The sequence below is a fragment of the Python bivittatus genome, unplaced genomic scaffold, assembly GCF_059951505.1.
Source record: "Python bivittatus isolate LINGU-HERP-01145 unplaced genomic scaffold, Pbiv_v1 ctg000700_np1212, whole genome shotgun sequence".
NCBI classification, from domain to species: domain Eukaryota; kingdom Metazoa; phylum Chordata; class Lepidosauria; order Squamata; family Pythonidae; genus Python; species Python bivittatus.
Window position 1 is genome coordinate 60,722,445 of NW_028277098.1, and position 26,485 is coordinate 60,748,929.

The following is a 26,485-nucleotide window of genomic DNA, read 5'->3' on the forward strand; positions in this document are numbered from 1 at the left end:
CTGCTCCAGAGATCTTGACTGTGGCAGACAGTCATTTTAAGGTGTTTGTCAACTGGGTGCCCAATTGGCAAAATAACACTAAACACCTCCACTTATGCCTCCCCTCCCTCCCTCTGTCTTCTATGCCATGGGTTCCCCATAACAAATACCTGATATCAGCATTGCACATAGCTATGCTTAACAACTGTGCCTTGCCCACAGCCTCTGCTTTGAACAGGTTGACTAAGGCAGGTGTAGGAAGGGGTGGCCAAGGCAGCTTGTTGGTGAGTACAGCAGCAGGACATGCAGAGATAAATAAGGGCAGACTGTGAGGAATGAAGTAGTGGGGGAACAGGTGCCTTAGGAACCATAGAGACACAAAGAGCTGCTTGTCTGTGGTCCAACATTGTAGAACAAACAAATGCCATTCTTTCAAACTTTAGGGTGGGTTGTATGCAATTGAAAGCCAGTAAACAATACAAAGGCAAAATTTCCTTCCCTGAAAATTCTCTTTGGTTATTGCTGTGCAATAAAAGAAACTTAATTTTGCACAAAAACCTTGGGGGCCCTTTCTTGTTATCTCCCAAACACTAAAATAAAGAAGGAAAGTTTCCTCAGAATAGATAGAAACTATGAGCTCACACCCCATTTCCCTCAGCAACCGGCATAAACGTACAGTTCCTTTGGTGAGTAGGAGTTGGAGTAGAAGACAAAGTAGTGATAAATCAAGACAGTTATGTAAAATTACCCATTACATCTTTGGGAAATATGCTGTGAGCAGTTTCTTAAAACAGACTGTTTCATGGATGAAATATCCCTGATGCTGAGAAAGTGATTGGAACCTATGTCTTTTTCTTCTAATTTTATCCAGTCTTTTCTAACTTGATACCCTCTAAATATGTGAGGTTATAATTCGAATGATTCCCTGTCAGCACCACTCTCAAAGGTATCTGTTTGGAAGAGATTTACACATTGCATCTGTTTGAAAGTAGGTTTTTTTTTTTTTTTTTTTAATCTGCATTCAGTCGTTACTGACTCTGCAGTGACTGCTTTTTGGATGAGTCCTTTGCAGTTTTCAAGGCAAGGTGTTTCGGAAGTGGTTTGCCAGTGCCTCCTTCCTAGAGCAGAGCCCAGCTGGTGAGCACAGGAGGCAGGGTTTCCGTTGCTTCGCACCTTTTTCGGGCGAGCACGGCTTCCACGCTACCGGCAACTGCTCCCAACTCCTTTTGCAAGGCGCCGCCAGCATTTTTCCTCCCATCGGAGTGAGAGTACCCATTTATCTACTCATGTAAGTTTTCAAACTGTTGGGTTGACAGGAACTGGGGGAGGAAGCAGGAGCTCACTCTGCTGCGGGAAGGCTGGGCTCGAACCGCTGAAGTGTCGACCATTTCTGGCCAGCAACTTTCAGTGTCATTAAGCCGCTGCGCCACTGTGTCCCCCAAAGTAGGTTTACACATTGCATCAAGCCAAAACATGGTGCATTTGGTTTTGCCATAGCTTGTCATGTTAAACTAACCATTTTTGTTTATTAAGTAATTCAAGGCTTAATGTGGTTTAGGAATGTTGCTGCTTCCTTTCCCTCTCTTCCTGGACTTCTGCTTGTTCATAGTTGGGTCTTTTCATTTTTCCTTACATAAAATCTGCTGCTTCACACCTTTTTTGGGCGAGCGCAGCTTCCACACTACCGGCAACTTTACCTTACATAAAATCTGTGAAATAGTGTTTTCAGTAGCCAACTAGACATGCAATGGAAGCCTTGAATCTGACTTTACCATTGCTGTGCCATGGAATGAAGGAGCAGAAAAAGGTAAAGACTCCCTCACATTGAGCTTGCTTCCCACATAGGTCCATGTAATTTTCTTAACAATATGGAAATCGTCTATGATTGCCTACTTTTAGGTTGGTTGGTTGGTTTTACTTCTCAATCTAGGCTGCAACTGGAGTACAAAAGGGTTCTTTATGGAGTTCAAGGCAGAAGTTAGTCTCTTTAGGATATAGAATTATTTACAGGGGTAAAGTTAGAATCTCCCCCCCCCCTTTTTTTTGTACTGTTGAATAAATTCTTCAGGAAATGAGTTGTGTTGTATCCTGATTTTTTCCCCCCAGTTTTGGCTCAGCATAATGAGAGAGCCCATCTGTTGATTCCTTAAACTCTGGTTTATAGTTTAGCATCCTGTAGGAGCAAACCAGTAATGGCTTATTCAACCAACTGTGGTGTAGCGTGATGTGACTTGTGTTTGTGTTGGCCTTAGCTTCTCATATAGTGCTACCACAGTAAACTTGCTTTTAAAAAAAAACTGTTGGAACTATTGAGCCAATCCTATTCTTATTTTAATCAGGGTGTGTGTGTTACATTTGCACTACAGCCCAATAAACAAATGATTGAATGTTTTAAGAGATGCCCCTTAAAGCAGCCATTAATCTAAGTAATGTCTCAGTTCTAGGAAATGGTGATTTCTTCCTCTCACCTCATCACCTTGTCATGGCTAGATACAGTGTGATATGGAAGGAAACCTTCCTGGATCCAACACTTGAAAATGCTGAACTGTGACAGCTTCCCTCTTCTTCCCACAGCCCAGCTGCTTTAAGAAAAAAGCAGGTGTAAAGTATATACATGTTTATGAAAATGAAGGCAGGATGCTTAAGAAAGGTTTTCTTAAACATGGTTTTCTGTTTGACTGGATTTAACACCTTCCTGACAGCCTTTGCTGAGAGGAGATACTGGTGCATCCCATTTCAACAAGGTCTATGCCACTGTGGCACAGAAATAATTGAGGCATTAGATCATGTTGTATTGTTTTGTCCCTATTGTGTTGTTTCACATTATCCCCCTTTCTAGACAAATGCCCTAGTCATTCAAATTCATTTTATCTTCATCTATTACTCTTTGACCAGTTTGACTCTGTCTCACTGAATGTTGCCAAATACTATTTTGCTGTCTATAGTATTTGCTGTAACTTACCATTAAGCAGCTTTTAGATGCTGTTTTGTTCAGATGAGTTGATTACTTATTTTTAGTTTTATTCTATATATTATAATTACTCACATTTAAGTTATGTTTCTGTTTACTGTTTAGGAACAGTATGTTTTATCTTTGGATTTATTTTGAGGTGGTCTGTGAGCTAATAAAGTAAACTTAAAATGTTTTGAACAGTTGTTATCATTACCCTCTTCTAAATGTGTCCAGAACAACTTTTAATATAGTATGATTGCTTTGATAAAGAGTGTTGTGGCCTTGAGAGTTTAGACTTGGTTAGGAAGAGTTACATGACATACTTTTTTAAAAAAATAATTTTTATTGATATTTTAAAAAGACAATTATAAAAGACAATGCAAACTAAACTCAGAAAAGTAAGGAGAGAATAGAAAGTGCAAGAAAAAAGAAAAAGAAAAAAAAGAAAAGAAATATTTAAAGAAGTGACTTCTGATCTTAATCACAAGTATAAACAAACTCGGTAATTCTTCACCCCCTATAAGGTTACATACAAGTATCTCTTCTTCCCATAACCTATCCCTTATCCATATGCAAATCCATAAATCATTAACATTTCAGTCCTGGTGTCAGCAAAAGTCCATAAAGGGTTCCCAGAATTTTATAAAAACATTTTTTTAATTATTTTTCTCTTGGTCAAACAACCCAACTTTGTATTTCTTCCTTTTGCTTCTAGGAATCTTAATCTTTATTTCATTCAGATGTCGTCATAGGATTTGATCTCTCTTCAGATTTTCTTTTTTCCATCTCAGGCTTCTTCAAGGCATTAATCTCTTTTGTAAATCCAGCAAGGAGTCATTGTCCAGTTCATTCTCTTGGCTTATCATTTGTATTTCTACTTTAGCTATAATCTCTGTTTTATAATCCACAATTTTTTCATTTTCCAGTATTTTACAATTTCTTTATATTCTAATTTTTCTGCATCAGATAAGGCCTGTTTCAGTTCTTTATCCTGTAGATCTTCCAAGATATTCTCTTTCAGATCTGTCATTTCTTTTTAATATCTTTTGGGCATAGTCCATCCTTAGAAGCAGAGAACATTGCTGACATTATAGCTGCTAGTTTCTGCCCCCTTTCTTCAAATATCTTATGGAGTATTTCAACTGTCATACCATTTTCTGTCATTTTATCCCAATGCTGACCCAAAAGGCAAGTCTATCTCTTTTTTTCCTTTTTCCTTTTATGCCTGGAATCTTTAGTCCCCTCTAATGTCCAGTTTCTGAAATCATAGAGTCTTGAATTTCTGTTATGACTTAAGGTAGACTAAACAGTTTAGTTCCCACAAAAGCACTGTTTATTTATATAATTATTTCCAAAATCTTATAGCAAAAGTCCTAATATTCCAAATTTGTCTGGTCCCTTAATTCATTTATAATTTTCTTGAATTAAAATCTTATTTACCCTTTGACATTTATTTCAAATTATTTAAATTCTTAACCTTATAGTTATTTTTTCTTTTGTTCTAGAATGAAGGTAAACTCATCAGGTGGCTTTGCAAACTTATGGTTTTGAAGATCTCTATTAATCTTAAGATAGTTAAATAGGTAATTTCCGAAAGTGATTAGAAAGTGAGATTAGCAAACCCAGTATCCTTAAAAAGGCTCTGCCTCAGTTGAAAGCATGATGGCTTTCCTTCATCTACTGGTGCTCAAACCCATGGGAAACTGCTATCCTGTGCTTTCCTCACAAGGAACAGCGGTCTGGAGCACAAGTGGGCAATCTCCTGATCTGGAGAGGCTCTGTGGGACTGGTCTACTCACTGGTCCTTCGGTTGTGGCTGTCATCTCCGCTCATTCAGAGATGTGCTAGCTCGCCATTCCTCACCTGGAAGTCTGAGTTACATGACATACCATCAAAATCACAGTGTGGAGCCTTGATTAAGTACAGTAATAGAAGAGGTAAGACTGCGATGTTGTCAGCATAATATTTAATTGATTAATTAGCTGCCTAATCAACTATAGACTTGGTGGTTTACAATAATAATCAGCAGTAAAAATTCTGTGATATACAATCAACAATTTAAAATGTCCAAGTAAAAAATAAAAACATAGAGCAAACCTATCCAATTAACAATAATAAATACACATACTACTATTATTAGAGATGGCAATAGCACGTGAGGGATGAGCCTTAATTCTAAGGGGAGATTATTCTACAGTACTGAGGATGCAACAGAAAAGCTTGTACCTTAACAGAGCTTTGTTCTCATTGGTGCCTCCATTCTGGCCAGTGTCAATTTCTATCTGAGGACATCAGTTATATGTTATTTTCAAGCCTCCCTGTTCAGCGCAGTGAGGTTTGGGTGGCACTTGCTGAGACATTAGTTGAGGTTGGGTTTGGAGCTCTGCAACCCTTCAGTGTATTTGATTCTGTTCTGAAACAGACCATTTTTAATCTTAATCTGCCTTATAGGACTGAGGAAGGACCAGGTGGGTTAACTTTGCATCTGCTATTCTGAGCTCCTGTATGCTAAATGAATGAATAATTGGATAGCTAAACTACATATTCTGACCAAGACTCAATTTAAGGATTGTACCCCTAACGTTAAGGCCTGCTTTTGAATTAGCTGAAGATCCTGGTGTTTGCAGTTGTGGAGATTGAGCTTGACTTTTAGGTTCTTTTGATCATTCTCTATTCCTAGCTAAGCCTGACAGAGGAATATCCATGTAGCTCTTTGCAAAATGGGTTGCAGCATGTAAAACGTCAAAGGGCTCAAAGGGTCATTGGATAGATTTGTCTATGTGCCCACAAGCCTGTATCTAAAGTTATTTGAATAACCTCTTTTAGTCAACTTAGTTATTTTCAGATGAGATGCATGCTGGTGAGGTAGTGGATCTCTGTCCTACTCTCAGCTATCAATCATGTGTTAATCATGGTAAATAGCCATGTCAAAGTGACTTGATTTTGCTGGCCAGTAGAGAAGAAGTAATAGATTCTGATGAATAACAATCATTCAATCGCAAAATATTTTTATGGGGGAATGATCCCTAAAGTTTAGATTTATTTAGATTGGCCTGTAAATCTCAACATTTCCTGTAACTGCATCTGGTAAGTGTTGACAGGATTGAAGCTAAATTGTCCAATTTTCCAATTGGATTGAATATACAGAAAGCCCCAAAACATTGAGTATCAGCTTACAGCAGGGCCATACACTTTTTATCATGCCAAAGGCTACAGTTGACATTTCAGTGACAGGCCAAGAGGTGCAGTCTAAAGAATGAGTAAGGCCAACACAAAAATTTAATTTGGTTTAATTTCATGCATATTTAAATTTGCCTAGTTAAGTGGCAGCATGGAGCCAGTCTTATTGTAAAAAAACCTGGTTTGGACCAGATTAATAATTTGGATGGGAAGACCACCACTAGGGCAATAGGCTGGACTGGGAAGTTGAAAAAAGCACCCTGAAAGAAGGTGGTGGAAAACCTCTTCTATCTTGTTATCAAGAAAACTATATAGAGAGGAGGAGAAGAGCTTTTTTGTTAAAATTTAATTAAAATATCTTATTTCACTGCTTTGTAAATGGTATCTAAATATCAAAAAAGCACAGTATTTAAACTTTCAATTTTCTATCCTTTCTTTTGGAGTTGCCACAGCCAGTTCATACATGCATGTTAATCATATGATGATTAACAATGATTTGCATGTGTGAATGAGGCAACTTAGATCAAACACTGCAGAGACCTTTCATATCACCTTACAATGCTTTGCAGTTGATTTAATTCACACATACAGTTGCAAATACCACATTTTGCATAATCAAGTGGTGACATGCTTTTATGAGCAACCTTGTTTTCTAGTATAGCTCATTCAAGCTTTCTGTATCCCTTGTGTTCCTATAATATAGCAACTAGACAACAGAAAAAGAACATGAAAAACAAAATCCTTATTAGAGCAATACCATTGTTGGGAAAATTCAGATGTACTATTAAAATTATACAAGGTTTTAAGATCTCCAGGTCACTTGGTCACTCAAAATGTTAAAAAAGCATATTGGTGTGAAAAGCACTCAGTGTCTCATCTGTGGATTTGGGACAACAGCTGTAAAAAAAATGTTTCTAGATCAGTGTTTCTTAAACATTTTGGTCTCGGGTTCCCTTCCCACTTTTAAAAATTATGGAGGACCCCAAAAGAGCTTTTGTTTGTATGGGTTATATTTATTGATATATTTACCATATTAAAAATTAAAATTGATGCATTTGTAAAATATTTATTTATTGAATCATGTAAAAAGAACAATATTAAACCCATTAAATATTAACAAAATATTTTTCATGAAAAAACCCTATATTTTTTAATGAATTAAAAATAATGAGAAGAGTGACATTGTTTAACATTTTTGCAAATATTTCAATATCTGGCAAATAATTTTGATTTTGTGGACCTCTGAGAGGGTCTTGGGGGACCCCAAAAGGGCCTAGGACCACACTTTAAGAAACACTGATCTAGATAATGGTAGTAAGCCAGAATCTAAACTTCGCTCATGCACTTTGATGGTATTTCTTTAGGTACTTGAATTTAAAGTGTTTTAAAGATAAACAAAAGTAATTGTGGGCTCATAAATGGACTGGTAACCACTAAAAGTGTTTTATAATTGATAACATGTGTACCATTAACAAGTCAGAAATTTTGCAGCCATATCTGAACTTTAAGTTTCTGAACCACGTTCAGAAAGAGCCTCATATACAGTGAGACCCAGGACCAAATAAATGTACACAGAGACATTTGTTACCTTAATGTGTTTTGCTTGTTGAATTTCAGTTTTTGCTTGTTTTGGATATGAGGCATATTTTTCTTAAGCGTTGAAATATACTCAGTGTATCTACACAGACTCTGTTACTGATAGCTTCTTCTTTGTTCCAGGTTCTCTTGAAATTTGACTCAAAGGGTAGCAGTGCTTTATTAATAGATGCACCAAAGCATTTCACCTGATGCATAACTTTGGCAGCCAACCTCTCAGACTTTTGGTTAAAAAAAAACCCCTTGCCTACCTTAGCAATTGCGTAATAAGGGAATGACAAACCTTATCGCTTTTCTTACACCTTTGAAAGCCAAAGGTGTCAGATATTAACAGTTACTTTAAAACAATTTTTTTAAAAAAATATATTTTTAAGAAAATGACTGCAGTTTGATGTAACTAAGCATGAACTATACCTATACCTAGTATTAAGAAATGTTGATAATTTATAATGGGATAGAGTTACTACACATACCCAGACACACATACGAGTTCAGTTCATCCTTTTTGAGGAATCAGCCTCCTCTGTTCTAAATGAAGCATCTTCCTGTGCTTGGCTGCAGTCACAGGTTGGGGGCAGCTGAAATTGAAGTGAGAGAGCCGTGTGAGGCTTCTTGTTGTTACACTGTAATTCAGGTAGGCTTGTTCTCTGTATGAATGTACTGTGATACCGTGACATTATCCAAAAGGTTTGGCCCAGAATTCCTCATTTTCTAGAGAAAGCGTAAGAGTACCAGATCTGAGCAGCAGAATCCAAAATCTAGGTGGCAGCAAAGAGATACAGAAAACTCCACCTCTCTGCTGATTTCATGTGGCCATCTAGATTTTTGCAGCTTAGGTACAGTGCTCCTAACAAAGCAGTCCAGCTGGGAAAAACTTGGAGGATCCTCAGAAACAAAAAGACTTGGCTGCTAATTAAGTTAAGGAGAGATATGTACATTTGTCAAAAAATTAAATTGAAGGCCATTTCCCAATAACACAAAAGTAAACTGGCCTTGCACATGCAGTTACTAGTCATCAACTTGCCAATAAACTTATGAAGGGAATCTTTGCATTGGCCAATCCCCAGCCTGGCAGAAAAAAAAATGCCCCAGTTGTGACTTTTACCACCCTCTTAACAGACCACAGAGCAGCATTTGGCTATAGACAAGTAATTATTGCCTGTACCATCTAGAGCATTGCTGTGAGTGCTTAAAGCTACCAGTTTATCTTTTCTTGACCATTCCTTCTCTCATTATCTTCCTTAGACACTGGTTTGCTCAAGACTGGTAAGGTCTCTCTTGATTCCTTGTGACCATAAGCCATTCCTTGGGTCTTTTTTTGACTTACTGTCCAGATAGATCCTCATTGCATTAAAAATGCCTTATTCCTTGATAACCCACCCACTGAGCTCAGTAGGAGGCACTAGAGTGGAGCAGAGGCATTTGTTTTGGGCCCTGATAACTCCCAAATAAGGTCATAGTGATAGGCTGTGGTATTTAAGTAACCGCAAGGGTTGCATACCCCTTAAAGTAATACCTGATTGATTCAGCTGCCTGTTGCTTTAAGACGGTGTGACTTGTACAGAACTTAGTAGCATGACAATTTTATAGCAGCAGGGGAAGCAATAGCAGAGAACTGAGGTGGCTGCAGTGGCGTTGTCTCCACTGGCATAGACCCTTGCCCACAGCTTGTCAGGATTTCATGACATGTTTGATTGCGGTGCAAGTATTTTGGCTTCATTTATTTATTTATTTTTCAAATTTAGATACCGCCCATCTCACGAAAAAGTGACTCTGGGCGGTTATAATAAATGGATTTGGTGATTGACTTAGGAAACCCAGAACTTATGCTCTCCAGTCAAATTTTAATTATTGGCTGTTTTTCAAACTGTTTTATCCAATTTGTGGTTCACTGGTTACAGCTTAATCTTTTGTTGGTTTTCTCATCTGGAGTATATGATATTTGGGGTACAATAACTAAATTGATGAACAAGAATTATTATTATTACTATTATTATTTTGTTGGTTGCACAGTCAGTTGTTTAGACTGGATTTGTCATTTTTATCCACCTATTGAGTCCTTCCCAAGGACTTGGGATAGGCAGATATTGTTTGATGGTGTTAAAGGTATCATTGCAGGATGTAAGCTGTTCAAAGTAAAGCTGCCTCTTGCGATTGACTGATGGTGATTTTGTCAATGCTGATGGTGTCCAAGTGGTGCTCCAGATGTTTTGGGAATGCACCCAAGGATCCTGTTACTGTTGGTACTATCTTTGCTTTCTTTTGCCATAGTTGTTCTACTTTTATTTGCAGGTCTTTGAATTTTGTGATTTTCTCCAGTTCCTTCTCTTCTATTCTGCTGTCTCCAGGTATTGTAATGTCCACTGTCGAGACTTTTTTGTCTTTCTTATCAACAGTTGTTAAGTCTGGGGTGTTGTGTGGCAGGTGCTTGTCTGTTTGAATTCTAAAGTCCCAGAGCACTTTAGCTTCTTCACTGTCTATTACTTTGTCTGGTTTGTGGTCCCACCAGTTCTTGCTTGCAGACAAATGGTATTTTTTGCAGATATTCCAATGTACCATTGTTGCCACTTTCTCATGCTGTTGTTTGTAGTCAGTCTGTGCAGTCTTCTTCTTGCAGCTAACTAGGTGGTCCACTGTTTCTTCAGCTTATTATTATTTTATCCCACCTTGTGCTTTAATAAATTTGGGTTATAAAATCAAATTTTTAGACAGTAGCCTGTAAGGGGCATATGGCTTTAATTCTCCATTAGCAACCTAGAAATGAAGTCCTTTGTGGTCTTTCCTTTTCTGGAACAAGTAATTGTTAACCTTTTTTTTTTTTTTGCTGGCTTCCTCTGTTCCTCTTCTTTTGCTCCCACACTCTTCTTTTTCATCAGCATCTGAGTGCACAGCCATTCCATCTCATTTTTTTGCAACACCACCTTTTATTTGAAATTTGGTAAATATTATCTTCCTCTGTTTTATTGCTTTTCTGTCCTTAAGATAGTTAGAATTAGCATGCTAATCCACTTGCTAGGGGTGAACATACTAATTAAGCCTTTTGTCTACTGTAACTTGAATGATTGCTTCCCCTTGCTCTTGATTTCTTTTTTTTTTTTTTTAACTTGTAATATTTTGAACTTGGCTGCTTGTCTGAGCTAATAATTTTTCATTGCTTGTAAATATGAGTATGTGTTGATTTAACAATTCCTCATCATTTGTGAGTTTGCATGAAAGATTTGAACTAATTAATTTCTATTTGTGAGTTAGAAATAACTGTTTTCCCAAACAGCAAAACTGACAGTGCCCGAATCTGTTATCTACACACCACACTTCAATTCACTGGATTTTTTTTTTTTGTCCTGGCTCTCATTGTCCATTTATGTGAATGTGAGATTTCATACTAATGGGAACAGAGGTTTTTCATTTCTAATTATCTTATTTTGGTTTAGAAATCATGTACAGCTAGTTGAAGGCTCCATCTTATCACAGAAGATGTTATTTCCTGATTTCAAATCTTGAGATTTTCACATGGTGCCAGTTCTAGGGTGGATATTTTTGCTGCTGGCACTGGAACCACCCTTGCACAATAAATAGAAGAGATAGTCAGGCTTTGGCCAGGAAGGGTGGCAGTGCAAGAGTGAGAATAGCAGGATGTATGCCACAAAGAAATAACAATAGAGGGGTAGAAAAGTTGCAAAGCCACTGCTGAGAGAGTCTGGCACCATCCAAAGATTTCAGTTTTGGGGTTAATAAATAATTTGACTTGGCCTTCAGTGATTATTCCAACTAGATATGTAAATTCACCTCTGAGAGCAAGGTTCTTTGAGAAGAAAATTCCAGTGATGTGTAAGAAATAATGCTAGGTATTAAGTTGAGAGGTTGATGAAGTCATTACTCTTTCATTGAAACATAGGTGGATTTCTTTTGTGTAAGGTTGTTGCCAAGCACCAGCAAAACATTTGCCATCCTAGTTCAGCCCAGAACCCTGACTAAACAAGTGACCAATGCCATGTTTTTAGAGTTAAGTACTGTACATAGTTAGGATCAGAGTTAGCCCAAGACTGTTTATAAAGAATCTATCAAATCGCATTCTGTCACTACCACATGCGGAGTGATTAGGTCTCCGATAATCTGATATGCACAGTACCAAAATGCAAGTAAAATGAACCATCTGAACATTGAATGTGTCCTTAATCCACATTGATATAAAATGACTTTGAAATATAGATGAGTGTACTGCTGAAATACAATTCTGTCTTCATAAAGGTCTCATACTCGCTCAGTTATTTTCTATCAGAAGAAGAAAAGCAGGTGAGAAAAGTAGTCTGTCTCAGCTGGACTGTTCCCTCCCTGCCTCAGTCCAAGCCCTATAGGGTCATCAATACCAGCTAATGCATGGGAAGGATTCTAGACATTTGTTTTTTAAAGTAATATTTATTGTATTTTTATTTACAAAGTTCGTGCTGCTAGTAAACCACTTTGGGAGGATTGTTACCCTGAAAGGTAAAAATAATGAATAATTTGTGATGATGGTAGTGATTGGAAAGAGTTTTTCTTTATAAATTAAACATTATTTTATAGAGTTAGAGATAGGTCACTTGGAATTAAATCTTGCTTTAGTTGTGGATGGAGTAGTAGAAATCACCCTGTCTTTGGGACTGAGCACACATACTTTGCAAGAAGAGTATGCAAGTTTCGGATTCTGGCATCTCTAGTTCAAAGGTTCTTGCTGTAAAACTGGCAGGGCCCCCTTCTGGAGACACTGATGTGAAAGCTGTTAAGTTAAGGTAAGAAAGTAAAGGAAAATTTAAAAAAGAAACTAAAAAACAAAACAAAACTGGACCTACATGGACCAGTAGTCCTACTTGGAACCAGCAGCCTCATGTGTTCTGTCTAGAAAGTAATTAGCTGGGTTCACATTTTACATTAAACTATAATGCATGTTAGTTTTGGTTTAACATGTTGTGTGATTTCTAAACTCTGGTTTAGGGCTCTGTATGATGTACCCAGGAATTTACTCTTTAACTCCTAGCATCCAGTTTGTGAAGTAGAAATTATGGTGATGATATAGCATTTTTGTCAAGATGAAAAAAGATTGCTCATCATAGAAACCTTTTATATATCAGAGCTGTACATATGTCAGCTATTTAATGATATGAAAAAAAAACTGTTGTGTTGCTGTCTTGAGTGCTTTACTGCTTGACTTGTTTCATTATCCACACAAGTGTCAAATTCTGTTTGAATCTTGTTAAGAAAAGTCTCAGCCTCAGCTACATCCTTTCCCTTTGTCTGGTACATTAGAAGACTGAGCTTTGCTTAGCGCCCCCCCCCGCCCTTCAGTGCAAGAAAAAGAAACATTAAAAAAAGGCCTATTACAGGAAGACATTTTCCATGTGCCAGGCCAATTGTCCCCATTCCCATTGTTTGCTGTTCTGAGCAATTCTTCCCTCCACCCCCGCCTTTTGTGATAACTACCTGATACTATTAGAATAGGGAATGGACCTATTGCTGGAACAAGCCTTGTAACAAGTATAACTGGCTGTATTTTTGTTCAGCAAACCATGTAATAAAAATACAATGAGTCTCCTTTCAAATACACACCTATTAAAGCAGCAGACCCATTTTAAGAGTAAACTTCCAGTGGTACAAATGTTAAGTACAATAGGAATCTGACCCACTGGAGGATTGAAACTTTCCTTTTGTGTGCTCTTTTAAAATGAATACAGTTTCAGCTCACCACCAACTGATTGTTCTTGATTCCCCCATTGTCTGGATGACAATGCAGCCCCCTTACATCGCCACATACCAGTGAGCGAGCGAGCGAGACCTGCAACAAGAATATGGCTTTCTTTCCCCCTTGGCATAATGGGGTTATGCATTCAACAGGGTTTCTGAAGTAATAAGGACTGGGACGAAAGCACAAGCTCCTTTATGTTCAGTTCATTTTCATCTCTACTCATTGTATCTTTGCAGGACAGGGTGCCCTGAAGATCTTTTTTACATTTCTCTTATTCTGACCTTCTGCAAATTCTTTGAGCTGTTCTGTAAAACGAATGGTATGATAACTTGAAAAAGGTGGCCTGAGGCTCTGCATGCACAATTTACTGCAGTGTGGACTGTTGCCCTGCCAACATCCCTTGCATCCAGAAGAAAAAGGGGTATCTCCTAAAGCTTATTTTTATTCCTGTTGCACACAACATTGAGGTGTAAAAGCAACAAATCCAGGATGCTTGCAAATGTAGCTAGGAGCCCTTGTTATCAGATCCTTGCCATGACATATAAAATCATTGGAACCTCTGGTAACGATACCTCTGGGCCAGAGGTAGGGGCAAATATTCAAGATAATGTGCTCACGGTTTAAACATTGAGATGCAGAAGTGTCCTACTTTAGAGGACAGATCTCTATTTAAAGGCATCCTTTATTTAGTCCAAATCAAGTTGGAAGATAAAGCAACCTTAAAAAAGGGGTCAGGGGTCATAAAGTTGTCCATCAGCAGTTAAAACCTAAGAGGAAGAATATATAGGTGCACAAATCTTTACCAACATGGTTTTATAATTTTAGTCAATTCCTGTAATTATATCTAAATATAGGTCCTTTTCTTTCTCAGTGTCTCTCAGTTGATATTTGCCCTATCTATTTAAATATCTGCAGGCAGGATGAGAGAGCCTAACTTATGTAAACTTGTATCAGCTTGTGTCTTCTTTTCTTGGTAATCCATATTCTTTATTATGTTTTGCTTGTGATATGAAATACACTTAAACAGGCATTTGAATTACCAGTTACCTGTATAATGCAATTTAAAATTGTTCTTGTTATTCTCATGATATTCACACTAGGATCCAACTAAAGTTCCTGTAGCTAGTTGAGAATACATGACAAAGCATATACTCTGCCATACATATAAGGCCAAGAAAAGATGAGGATCATGCTCCTTGCTTCAACTTTTCCCAACTTGTCACCCTTCAGATATATTGGATTACAGTATAACTTCCATGAACCTCATTCTGCACAACCATAATCTATGCTGGCTTTGAGCTTTGATTCTTCCAATTCATCAGGAGGGTAGTAGTTTGGGAAATATTGTGTTTTAAGGAAGCTATTCCATTCTGAATCACCATAAATAACTGAAGGATGTTACCACTGTTGATGAGCAGCTAAGTTATCCAGAAATATGTGTGCTATATAAATATAACCTTGATTCCTTCTCCTTTTGGAGTTATGTTACAGTTAACAGGTGCTCTTGGTTAGCTTTATAAACCTTTAAACATTATATATTCTTAAGTAACATGTTTCTGTGAGTAGTCAATCCTCATATAGTTCATATTTATTGCTATTTTATTTGAAAGCATTGGATTCTGGAAGGGGAAATAGCCCATGCTGCAATAAATCCTATGGCAAGAACTTGAGATATCTTTCTCAAGTTTGTACAAAATTGTTAATTTAAGGCCACAACAGATTAATATGTGTCCTGAGTATATATAGAATATATTTTGCCATAATATTTCCTTATTCTGCTGCAGTGTTTATGAAAATGAATACTTAATCTCTCCTCCAGTATAATCTATCACAGGGATTCCTACATTGCCGGTGGTTCTTCAGATGGATGTATTGCATATATTTTTTAATAAAAGAAGTGTGCATTTGAGATGTCTCCATACCTTTCTGTTCTTGCAGAACATCCTTGTTTCTACTATGACTACACATGGATTCATACATTGCTTTTTGTTCTTTAAAGTTCATTCACTTTAAAGTTCATTCACTTTTTCTTTATTTATATAGTACAGCCCTATTATTACATGTACAGGTTTGTTTTGTGTATAACTGAAAGTAAATTCTGTTGTACACGGGGAGATTTGCGTATGGGAAACATGCATGTAGGGTTTCCCTGTGACATAGATAAAAACAAGCAAAATACTTCATAGAAAATAAACACATGTTAAGTATCATTCAGTTGTGGAATCAGCATGGAAGCCCATGTAGCAATCCCTTGTATCATTTGGGCTTCTGAATTTGGATGCACTGAATAAACCTGCTGGATACCAAACAATAAAAAAAAAAAACCCCTCTGGTTGGAAGTGCCCTTGTTTTGCATCAACAAAAATTATCCGGTATGCTTGTAACCTCTTAGCCATGTCTTTTGAGCACAAGGTAGAACAATAGGGACAAATAGAGACCAATATTCTTTCCTTTGACAGTATCATGCCAGAGGCAGAAAGACCTGTATTGTTATCATCCAGAGAGAGAGAGCTAAAGGCTATAGTAATCAGCTGGCATGTCTTATTGGATGTATGTTTGGGGGGGGGGAGTGAGTTGCTGTCACTTATCAGTGCTTCTCCCTAACACACGGATGTCTTTTGTCTTCAGAAGATGAATCTCTTTGGTCCATGGTGGACTGCGGCGTGGAGAGGGGCATACCAGGGATGAAAATGGAAAGGCATAGAGCTCTAACTGGAATGGCTGCAGGAGCCAAAAAGCAAATGGCGAAGGAAACCCAATAGCCTGAAAAGCACAATGATTTGTTCATAGAAGGGCAGGGAACTGAGATAAAAAAGCCTGCTAAGATCAGAAACTCTGGCGTGCACAGTGCCTCATTGTTCAGCTGTCACACTTCCCTTTACTTTATTGCTTTTGTCCAACACCCTATTGTTCAACTTCCTTTTGTCCCCCATTCAGTGTGCTGGCTTTTCATTACCCAGCCAGCCCTGTTGTTTTCATTTCTTTTGTCTGAAGTTCCTGAGAGGAAGGTTTTATTTTCAGCAGTTTGATTAATTCACAGCTTGAGACAGGCTTTGTTTGTTATGTAATTACTGCCCTGTGCTTTTCCAGAACTCCAAGTGGCAATGATGGTGGCACTTGGCCAGTTATGATGGCTGCTTTTGCCCCTAAACCTTTGTGCTTCTGCTGTTTTGTCTTTCTAGAACCAGAAAATTATTGTGTGGTTGCACTATAATGCTTTGCATCTGAGAGGTACAGAGCAAGATTTTCTTGCCTCTGTGCAGGAAAAATATTGCATGTCTGTTGCTCTGCATAAAATATGTATGGTATATTTAACTTTGTCTGCACCTGATTTCATAATTGACTCTTTCATCAAATTCTGACTTTGTTTTTGGTAAATCAGTCAATGTAATGTCCTTCTAAGGCAGGATTCCCCAACATTTTTGTATGTGCAGGACCATTTACAAATCCAAGAAACTGTCATGAGCTCCTCTTCCAAATGGCTGTTTTAAGAAGTTGGACTAGTCATAAGATGGCTGTTATGAGGATGTGGTTTATCATAAAGGACAAGTCTCTTTCAAGAACAAAGCAAAATTTGGGACTGAGGTGTAAACGTGAAGCCACATATTTGAGACTTTCTAAATGCACCCCAAAAGTTAGTGCCTGGATAGCATCCTGAATGTAACACAGGCTACCTTGTTACAGACTTCCCCATAATGGAAGGCTTTCGTCTATTCTTTTAAAATTCTAATTATTATTTCTACATCTGCAACAAGTGTGGTGTGAGAGCTCTCATAGTGTTGTGGTGAAAGTATTGGACTAGAACTGGGAAAACACAGGTTCAAATGCACCCTCAGCCACGAAAGCTCACTGGATAACGCTGGGCTAGACACTCTCTGAGCCCAAATTACCAATTTGCTGTGCTCTGGAGAGAAGTTAGAGGAGTGCTGAAGGTAAGACAGGAGATAGATTTCATTAGTAAGGAAATCTGTAGATTAGCATATGCATGCTCTGTGCAAATTGGAGTCCTGTTTTGATGATGAACATGTGTCTAAATGTACAATGGAAGTAGCAGCCATCTGATTATTTCTGAGCTTGCCTGAGATCTTGTTATGCTTGGTTTCGCATTTGGAACACTGATCTTCCTCTAAAGTGAGTGAATTTCATGGCCCTTCCTTTCCTGTTCATTTTCATAAACTTTTGTATTTTTTTTCCCCTTGTCATCCTTTCCTCCAGGATGTCCATGAGGAGCCTTGTCTCTCCTCAGCTGGAGCTTAATGGAGCTGGGAATATGGTGAACTGCACTATTAAAACAGAAGAGAAGAACGAGAGTTACTTCAAGTTGACTGAGGGGGAAGGTCCTTGCACATCACCTGGCTCCAACAACCCCAACAAATCGCCGTTGCCACTGGGTGAATGTATTGATCCCCTAACTCTCCCACAGGTGGGCCACATTCTCTCAGGCATCTACTCTTGAGGCATATCTTGCTACTCCCAAGGGGGCTGGTCTCTCAAAAGGCTCACTTTCTACTTAGCAAACTCATTTCGGGGCGGGGGGAAGTGGGGTGGGGAGGGAGAGAGAAAAACCTCAGTGATTTCCTCATCTGTTAAATGAGCTCTCTAACTCACCAACCAGGTCTGCACCTCATTCGCTACACTCTAGAGGTTGTTTGGACACACCCTGCTTGAAAGTAAGACTTTGTGAAGATAAGCATATCTGTTATCCTTCCCTTTTTAATTTCCTGCAGGGTGCTGGTGATTGACAGTGGCTCACTATCTTTCAGGAATCTGTACCTCCAGTGGACAAGGCATTAGATTCCAGGAACCCTGTGCTCGAGCCTGCAGTTAGCAACCAGGAAAAATTGGATTTCAATAAAAACCTAAGAGAAGGTAGGAAGGGTATTTTGCAGACATGATATTTTTCCCCCACACATCCAGACCAAGATCCACACACATCCATTTCAGATTGTTTCCTTTTAGATTTTTCTTCTTTTAGTTTCTGAGAAGAGGTATAATTGTGTAACAGAGTACTTGCTTTGAGATCATGGGATCCATGGTCTTCAGACTCTGGCAGTGTTGTGGAGCTGGGCTCGTGGGAGGGGTGAGAAGGAAATGTCTTTTATTTATAGAGGCAATGACATCATCTGGCAACCAACATGGGCTTCCCTATTCCCTCTGAATTTAGCTGCAATTCTCATAATAAGAGAGGGGGAACAGAGAGACATTCCCAGGAAGAATATATTGTTGTGAGCGATTCCTGTTATAATGCAAAGTATGTTGGAGTTGGCTTGGTCTTGAATAGTCAATTAAGTCCTACTAAGTTACAAAAGATCTGCTCCTGGTGCTGAAGAAAACTATTTAAACTGGATACAGTTCATGTTCCTCTTTCTCATGCAGTCTTCCTCTCCCACTTCATCTCATCCCACCACTATACATGTTTTGTGTGAATACAAGTAGTTCTATATTCATGCACATGTTTCCTGTCCTCAGTGGAAAAAAAGAGGAACTGATGCTTTACCTTGGATTTTCTGTACAGTATTTGGTTTCCCTGTAAGGGCTTTCTCTGTGCTTTTTCAGGCATATAGGCAATGTTAAAGATATGTTAATAATATTGTTCTCCTATAATCAACAATAAATTTCACTAGCTTCCTAAGCGGCAGGTCGGACTTTACTGAACTTCACATTTGTATCTCAATCCTCCTCTATTGAACTCTGGGCACACAAGAATGTGGATTATTCTCTCCCTTTCCACATAAACTTCATGTTCATAATAATTTTGAGATATAGGCTATGCTTGCTTGACTGGGCCAAGATCACTCAAGTGAATTGTATTTATTTGCTAGATTTATATGCTGCCTTTGTTCAGAAACTAAGTTGTCATCCATAGTGCTTCGTCCTCTCATTTTTCCTCACAACAACTCTGAGGGGTAGGTTGGGCTGGAAGGAGACTGACCCAGAGTCAACTAGTAAATTTCTGTGCCTGAAGGTGGACCAGGTACCAATCTGACACTTTAACCATTACAGCACACTGACAGTCACAGTGATTGATCTGGGGACAGGAATCCAAATTTCTTCAATATTTTTTCACTGTCTTTTGCCAGCTCTTTATTCTGTCAGCTGTTAATTTAAAAAGAGTTTTTTGCTTTAACTTAATACAGACACATGTACACATTTGGATCAGCATAGTTCTTTGCATTCTGGTGCTTTCTTCGGTAGGTGGGGCTACAAGGACTTCACAATGGGCAATTACATTTTAGAATTAACTATTGCAACATTGGCCCGTGATATATCTAGTTAAAATCTTCCAGTTGCAAGATTAAGCAACGTTGTAGAAATAGGATGGGTAGTGTTACATTAGACAGACAATTAGCTTGACATAGAGAAAGGTAGCTCTTCCTCCTCTTATATCCTTTTCAACTTGGAGTGGATTCTTGATTGCTGCATGTGAAAATGGCTACATTGAAAAATGTGTAATAATTTTTAAATGATCATATTTGATCAATTAAAAACAATCCCATTACACCAAGAGTGGCTATAATGTTATAAAGTAAATATCATTAGATTTACAAGAGCAGGAGGCATGTATGTTCAGTCCCAGTTTTTGCATTCAGATGCTTAATTCAGTTAATCATGCTTAACTAAAGTCACCAATTTCCTTGATTATCTTGGTCTTTCCTTGTTGTGTTATCCACCATGAGCCAACCTAGTCTTCATTTCTATTCTTATGCATTATGATTTAGAAAACTGTATCTTTCTCAATTGCAAGCCTACCTGTTGGGGCTCTCACATTTTCTTGTAACAGTGATGCCGACCATTGAAAAGTTATTGTCCAGTGAGTGGAAAGAGAGACTTCTGGGGAAAAGCCCTATGGAATCCAAAGAAGTAAAAGGTGAGCAATGGGCTTAGCTCAATTGTGTATGTTTTAGTTAAATTTGCGTAATCACAATTCAGAGAATTTTGCTTTATTTTAAAGGATTAAAATCAATTCAATATAAGAAGTGCCTCCCCATTATGAGACAATACCGCCTTTCCCAATTTTGTACTCTCCAGGCACATCAGTGTACAACTCCCCAGATTCTGATGCAGTATGCTGGTTAGAATTTAGGTGTTGTATTCCAGTGTATCCAGGATGAGAAAGACTGAGCTACTGGGCATACCAAATTGGACTTAACCATTTGAGAAGAATTAATCTTTTAACAGATTCATGTATGATTTCACCAGAACTGTGGATCTTTGAGTATAATTATCTGTTAATAAAAACTGTGCATATCAGGTTAGAAGATGGTTTGAATCCTGTAGAACTGCAGCATCTTAAAACATATCTGCACAAGCACCATTTTCCTTGCGCTCTCCAGGATTTGAGTCTCTAAGTGTAAAATGCAAGTTGCATAACATTTTTCTCAGACTCATGGAGGAGGCCTATGCAGTTGGTCTCCCTTTGTCCCTTTGATATTGCAGGATATCCACTAAGAGCTATAAGAACATAACCTTAATGTTCCAGACTGAAATTTCACTATCTCCCTCCCTCTTAATCTGTCCTCTGTCTCTCTTGCTCAATCCAGGAACCCAAGAAAGCTTGGCAGAGAAAGAATTACAGCTGCTGGTCATGATTAACCAGCTGTCCATCCTGAGGGACCAGCTGCTGACAGCCCATTCAGAGCAGAAGAACATGGCAGCTATGTTGTTTGAGAAGCAGCAACAACAGATGGAGCTGGCCAGGCAACAGCAAGAACAGGTAGGCAGTAAATCACTACTTTGTGGCTACATTTATCCTTCTTAGCCTTTGAGATATGTCTTTAGAATGTGCCCTAATTGGCACTTGAACTTCAAATTATATAGAATGTAGTAGAGCTAAATGAGTTAATAGGTCTGTATCTAACTCAAATCAACCTGGAAAGGCAAAAAGTTTAAAAATAGAATAACAAGTATTTATATCAGGGATAGTCAATCTGTGGCCTGTTTTTGTGGCCCTTAGAATCTTCTCAGATCATATTGCTTATCTTTAGCAGCAAATTATAATTTTATCACATGATTTTTCCCAATATGAAACAGGAATCTCTTCTAGCTAAATATTCCTGTTTTACTTAACCCCCCACCCCACAAAGCCAAAAAATCAAGGGCTGAAAACTGATGTCCCACCTTCTCTGCAGCTCTTGAGGTCCATTTTCCCCCCTTAAATAAAGTGTAGCCTCTGGCTGCAAAAGATAAACACATAAAAATTGCCAACTATATGTATTGTAGTTTGTCAACAAGCAACAGGGCATAGAGTCTACATAAATGGGATATTATAAAATCCTAAACACACAAGTATACAGTACGTATTCAGAATCAAAACTGCAGTCATACAAACTGAACAAGTTTTTGATGCTCATAAAACATTGTATTGTCTTAATGTGCAGAAGTAACAGTGGTATAAATGGGTAGGACTGTTGTTTCAGTGACAACTTCTCTTAACAGATGAAACAGCAAGGCACAATTTTAAACAAATCCACAAAACTAAAGGTTTAGGATGAGGTTAATATTAGAACGGTGCCTGAGACATCAGACTTCCTTTAAAGTTACTCAGTGCTGGCACTTTCAAGCCCAACTCTGATGTAACAATCTGTACATAATGCTTTACTTCACCCCACTCCAATAACTTGTCTGTTTGAGTGCTAATAGGTCAAATTTGTGCTTATTCATCTTCTTACAGCTATTCAATTTGGTAATTTCATCATCGGAATTCTGTGTAATAATGCAGATGGCGAAATAGATGAGAAATCTAAATGGGAAACATGGTATGCCCTGACCTAAAGGTTTCAGTACCCAGTGTCTTGCTTTTTCATACAGCACTTGCTATCAGCTGCATCTGTGCATTCAGGTTCTGCTTACAAGCTGCCTTGTTTTGCAGCATAAATAGTGGTATTCCATTAACTTTATAGAAGTGAGCATCATGCCCAAGTAGCCCTAAGATATGTAGTTCAGTTAGTATGGCCCTTGATTCTACCTCATCTTTCCCACTTGTAGATTGCCAAGCAACAACAACAACTTATCCAGCAACAACACAAGATCAACTTGCTGCAGCAGCAGATCCAGGTAAAATGTTATTCATTTTCCTTGGGGAATAGCACTGAAGCTTGGCTTAATTGGAGGCATTCACCAAAAAATTAGAAGACAAAGGGTTTAGTGCCAAAACAAGGGTAATAGTGCCATGTGAAGATTTTTTCCCCCTTAGATGTACAGAAATTAACATAGAAGCAATTAATATCCTGACAATGATAAATTAAATGTAGCTTTTCAAAATGTAAGAGGTTGTGGTCCAGAATGTCTTACTGTGAAGCATGTGCCAGTGAAATCATTAGGATTTAGTTCAGACTAAATGTGATTGCAATTGAGGCCTTGGTATGGGAATAAAGGGTCAGTTCCTTCCTCCTTCAATTCATATCCCCCACTTCTAGCCAGTTGCCACTTTTAGCAAAGAAATACATATTGAAAATGCATTTCAAGTTGACCAGAAACTTCAGCACTCCTTCTCCTGCAGTATGAATAACAAAACTTTTGTACTTCCTTAGATGTGTTTCTGGGTGTTTACGTTAACTACCTAATATTTGATACTGCAATATGGATATGAAGTGAGATGGTGATATACATCTCTCTGTTACTCCTTCCAGTGGATCTGAAAAAGGGCTGTTTGGATGAGTAGTACTGTTACAGTCTCATTCTTGCTATATTTATTTCTGTGTCCACCACTTCCCTTTTTTCAGCAGGTCAACATGCCCTATGTCATGATTCCAGCTTTTCCTCCCAACCACCACCCTCTTCCTGTCACCTCAGATTCTCAGATGGCACTTCCTATCCAGCCAATTCCATGTAAGCCAGGTACGAAGAGGCCAAGAAAAATGGAATTCTGACTGTGATACAGATTTCCCAAGGCTTTTATACAGTTGACTTGATATGGGAGGAGAGAACATGCTCTGTCAGTTGCAACCACTGAAAACCATGGGACTACACGAATCTACGTTGAATCAATTCCCTAATATTTCAGTCAATAAAAACGGAGTCAGAATGCCATATTTAATGGTTAAAGCTGCTGTTTTCACCACAAACCTGGCCCTTTAACATTGATAGAGCCCTTCCAGGTATCCTGGAAATGAAAAGTAGAATGAAAAATGCTGCAAAGTGGGCTTTCGTCTCAGATGCTGAAACAGAGGCTTACTGGATATGCAGGAAAATCAAGGTAGAATCTCTGCAAATGTAATAGCTGGGGTTTGGTTACATAATTCAGAGCCAGCGTGATTATTTCAAGCAGCTTCCTCTCCTAAAGTATTGTCAGCTGTTCAACCATGCAGGTTTTAACATCCCCCTTTCGGCAGTTCTCAAGGGTAAATAGAAGAATACTCAGTTTGAGTAAATTGATGAAATATTCTGCCATGTAGCAGGCGTGAAAGAAACACTGGCCTCTGCTTTTCTCTACTGCCTCTTCTACAGGGGCATCCATAACACTGTGATAGCCCATCAACACAAGTGTTTCCAAGTGCTCTGGACTCTTTTTATGTAAGCCCTTTACTTGCAGACACAGGGTCTAAAATCATGTGGCAAGCAGCACAATTCTCACTGGTAGAGTAGAAAGCAGAAAGATATTATAGAGCAGTATGGAGATAACCTTGAAGAAGAAATACACAAACCATTAAGTATACATCAACTTAGCAGCGTGAAGAAACAGGGCATGAGAAAGAAACTCAAGATAATCCTGTCTTGATTCTTTTGGGTATAAGAGGGGGCAGAGGGAACCGCTTGTGGGCGTTCCAGATTCTGTTATTATATCATACAACAATAAAGTAGAGTTCCAGTAGTTCCTATGGAGTCTGTTTCCAGACCTGGCCTAGGTTGAAGGGTTACTGACAGAAATCAGTGGCCTTCCCTTTCATTATTGTGTATTATTTATTTTACAGGTAATGTAAAATGATATAAAATCAGTATGAAATACCTCCTATTTTGTTATTATCATTTGAAATAGTGTACAGTAATGAATGTTGATACTGGCCTGAAACCATAATAAAGCTGATTGAGTGATTGATATTTAGTTATACCCAGGTTTAGCTAGTTGCATTTAGATCCCTTTTAAACTAGTATGAAAAGTTAGTTATGACTAAATTTAATCCCTTTCATTCTGATAGTCTGGATCAGTGGAACTAAGAACAGCTCACTTTAATACACTGATGACAGGTGTCCCAAAACTCATTGTTATAATGTACAAAAGGGACATATATGTTTTCATATGTTTGGGGACACGCACACAAATCTGGCCCCATTGCCTAATTCCAGGCCGTGTGATGGACTGGAATGGAGGAAGGGGGGTGAAAACGGTGCTCTCATCTCCAGAGCAACGCTCTGGAGATAAGCGGAGAAAGCTGGCGCATCCCTAAACATTCCAGAAGATAGTAGAGAGTTGTGCCTGGGAACTACTGGTCAGTCTGAAAAGATTGATGTCAGGCCTAGCCCAAGGAACTCCTGGAGACCGTGTAGGTTCAATCAACAAGGTTATTAGCTAGCGCTTATTTACAGAATCTTTTCAGACTGACCAGTAGTTCCCAGGCACAACTCTCTACTATCTTCTGGAATGTTTAGGGATGCGCCAGCTTTCTCTGCTTACCTCCAGAGCGTTGCTCTGGAGATGAGAGCACCATTTTCATGCCTCTTCCTCCATTCCAGTCCATCACAGGTCGAGTTTCACTGTACTTAAGGCAGATTCAGTCTTGATTCACTGTTGATATAAGAAGGATCTTAGTTTATGTTTGACATTGTGCACAATCTGCATCTCTTCTGTTTCTTTACAATCTACAGTGGACTATCCTATGCAGCTGCTTCATAGTCCCCCTCCTTCAGCACTGAAGAGACCTGCAAGCTCAGGCCACCTACAGATCCAGGTAAAACCTCTTAACTGCTTTTTTCCTTGGGTCCCCAAATCTTGTAGGAAAGTGTTTCTATTCTCCTCCTCTGTTTTCTCTTCAGGAATCGTCACAGCCACTGAACTTAACAGCAAAGTCTAAAGGCTCTGAACCCCCCAATGCCTCTAGCACACCTACTTTAAAGATTAGTAGCAGTCAGCCCCTCAATGCTAACCATGGAGTTTCTCGGGAGTTGCAGACCAGCCCACCCAACCTTCCTTTGGGTAAGTCTGTTTCTCTGACGCAGAGCTGGCAGAGAAATGCTTCTTTGTTTGAATCACTTATAATTGCAAACCCATTGCAAAATATCTGTGCTTTATTAGCTTACTCTTTTGATTTTTCTTGGGGGAAGAATTCTTGACATCCCTAGATTCAGGAAGGGATGAATACTCCTTTCCTCAGGATTCCTTTTGGGATTTTATCTTGTTGATGCACCAGTGCTGAAGAGGGAAAAGAAGCTGCAGTTCAGAGGTAGAAGCATGTGCTGTGCATGCAAAAGATGTAGTCCTCAACATCTCCAAATATGTCTGGGAAAACTTGGACAATTTCTATAAGTCAGGAGAGACAGATTTGATCTAGATGAACCAATGGTCTATCATGTTGCAAGAGTGCTCGTATATCCAAATTAGTATATCCAACATATTGCATCATCTTTTGGGATATCCATGATTTTGAAATATATGCAAATTAAAGAGTTCAAGGCTCCTAGAGTTAATCTGAGCCAATGAAGTTAACAGATACTTTGAATATTCTAATCACTCCAAATCAGAAAATGAAGGATGGATTTTTTTTTTTCATTTATTACCCTCTTGCAGAGAAGCAGAAATCTAGTCTGAAGTCTAATGTGATGCAGAATTTGTGGGGACATTGTAGTGTATTTTTTTGTTGGAGATGCACATTTTGCAGTTTCATGATAACCAAAGGCACAAGATAAAAAGCACAGCAGTCTTAGGCATGTGGAAGAAGGAAACTCATAATTCTTGAGCCCTCCAGGCTTATGTTAATTAGAACTGAAGTCTTTTTTGTGTTGAAAATCTCTTACGTTGCCTCCAATAGGAGTGCAGTCAATTACAAAAGGTTCAGGGCTGGAATTCTCTCTCTTTCCATTTACTATCAGTGGACCACTGCCAGTAGCAACAGTAGCATATATCA

General features: G+C 38.5%; 1 protein-coding gene across 5 annotated transcripts in view; it reads left to right on the forward strand.

Moving 5' to 3' along the window:
• Positions 1-26,485, forward strand: part of SOX13 (SRY-box transcription factor 13) — a 63,013-nt gene that overhangs the window by 20,573 nt on the left and 15,955 nt on the right. For 3 of the 5 annotated variants that reach the window (XM_007425173.4, XM_025164744.2, XM_025164745.2), the window contains exons 2-9: positions 17,643-17,850; positions 18,191-18,296; positions 20,209-20,295; positions 20,969-21,141; positions 22,413-22,481; positions 23,150-23,264; positions 25,230-25,312; positions 25,398-25,557. In XM_007425173.4, coding sequence (XP_007425235.1) covers positions 17,644-17,850; positions 18,191-18,296; positions 20,209-20,295; positions 20,969-21,141; positions 22,413-22,481; positions 23,150-23,264; positions 25,230-25,312; positions 25,398-25,557 — 1,000 coding nt within the window. In that variant the 5' untranslated portion in view covers position 17,643. The remainder of the gene's footprint in view (positions 1-17,642; positions 17,851-18,190; positions 18,297-20,208; positions 20,296-20,968; positions 21,142-22,412; positions 22,482-23,149; positions 23,265-25,229; positions 25,313-25,397; positions 25,558-26,485) is intronic. The other 2 variants (XM_025164743.2, XM_025164741.2) reach the window with 2 other exon arrangements.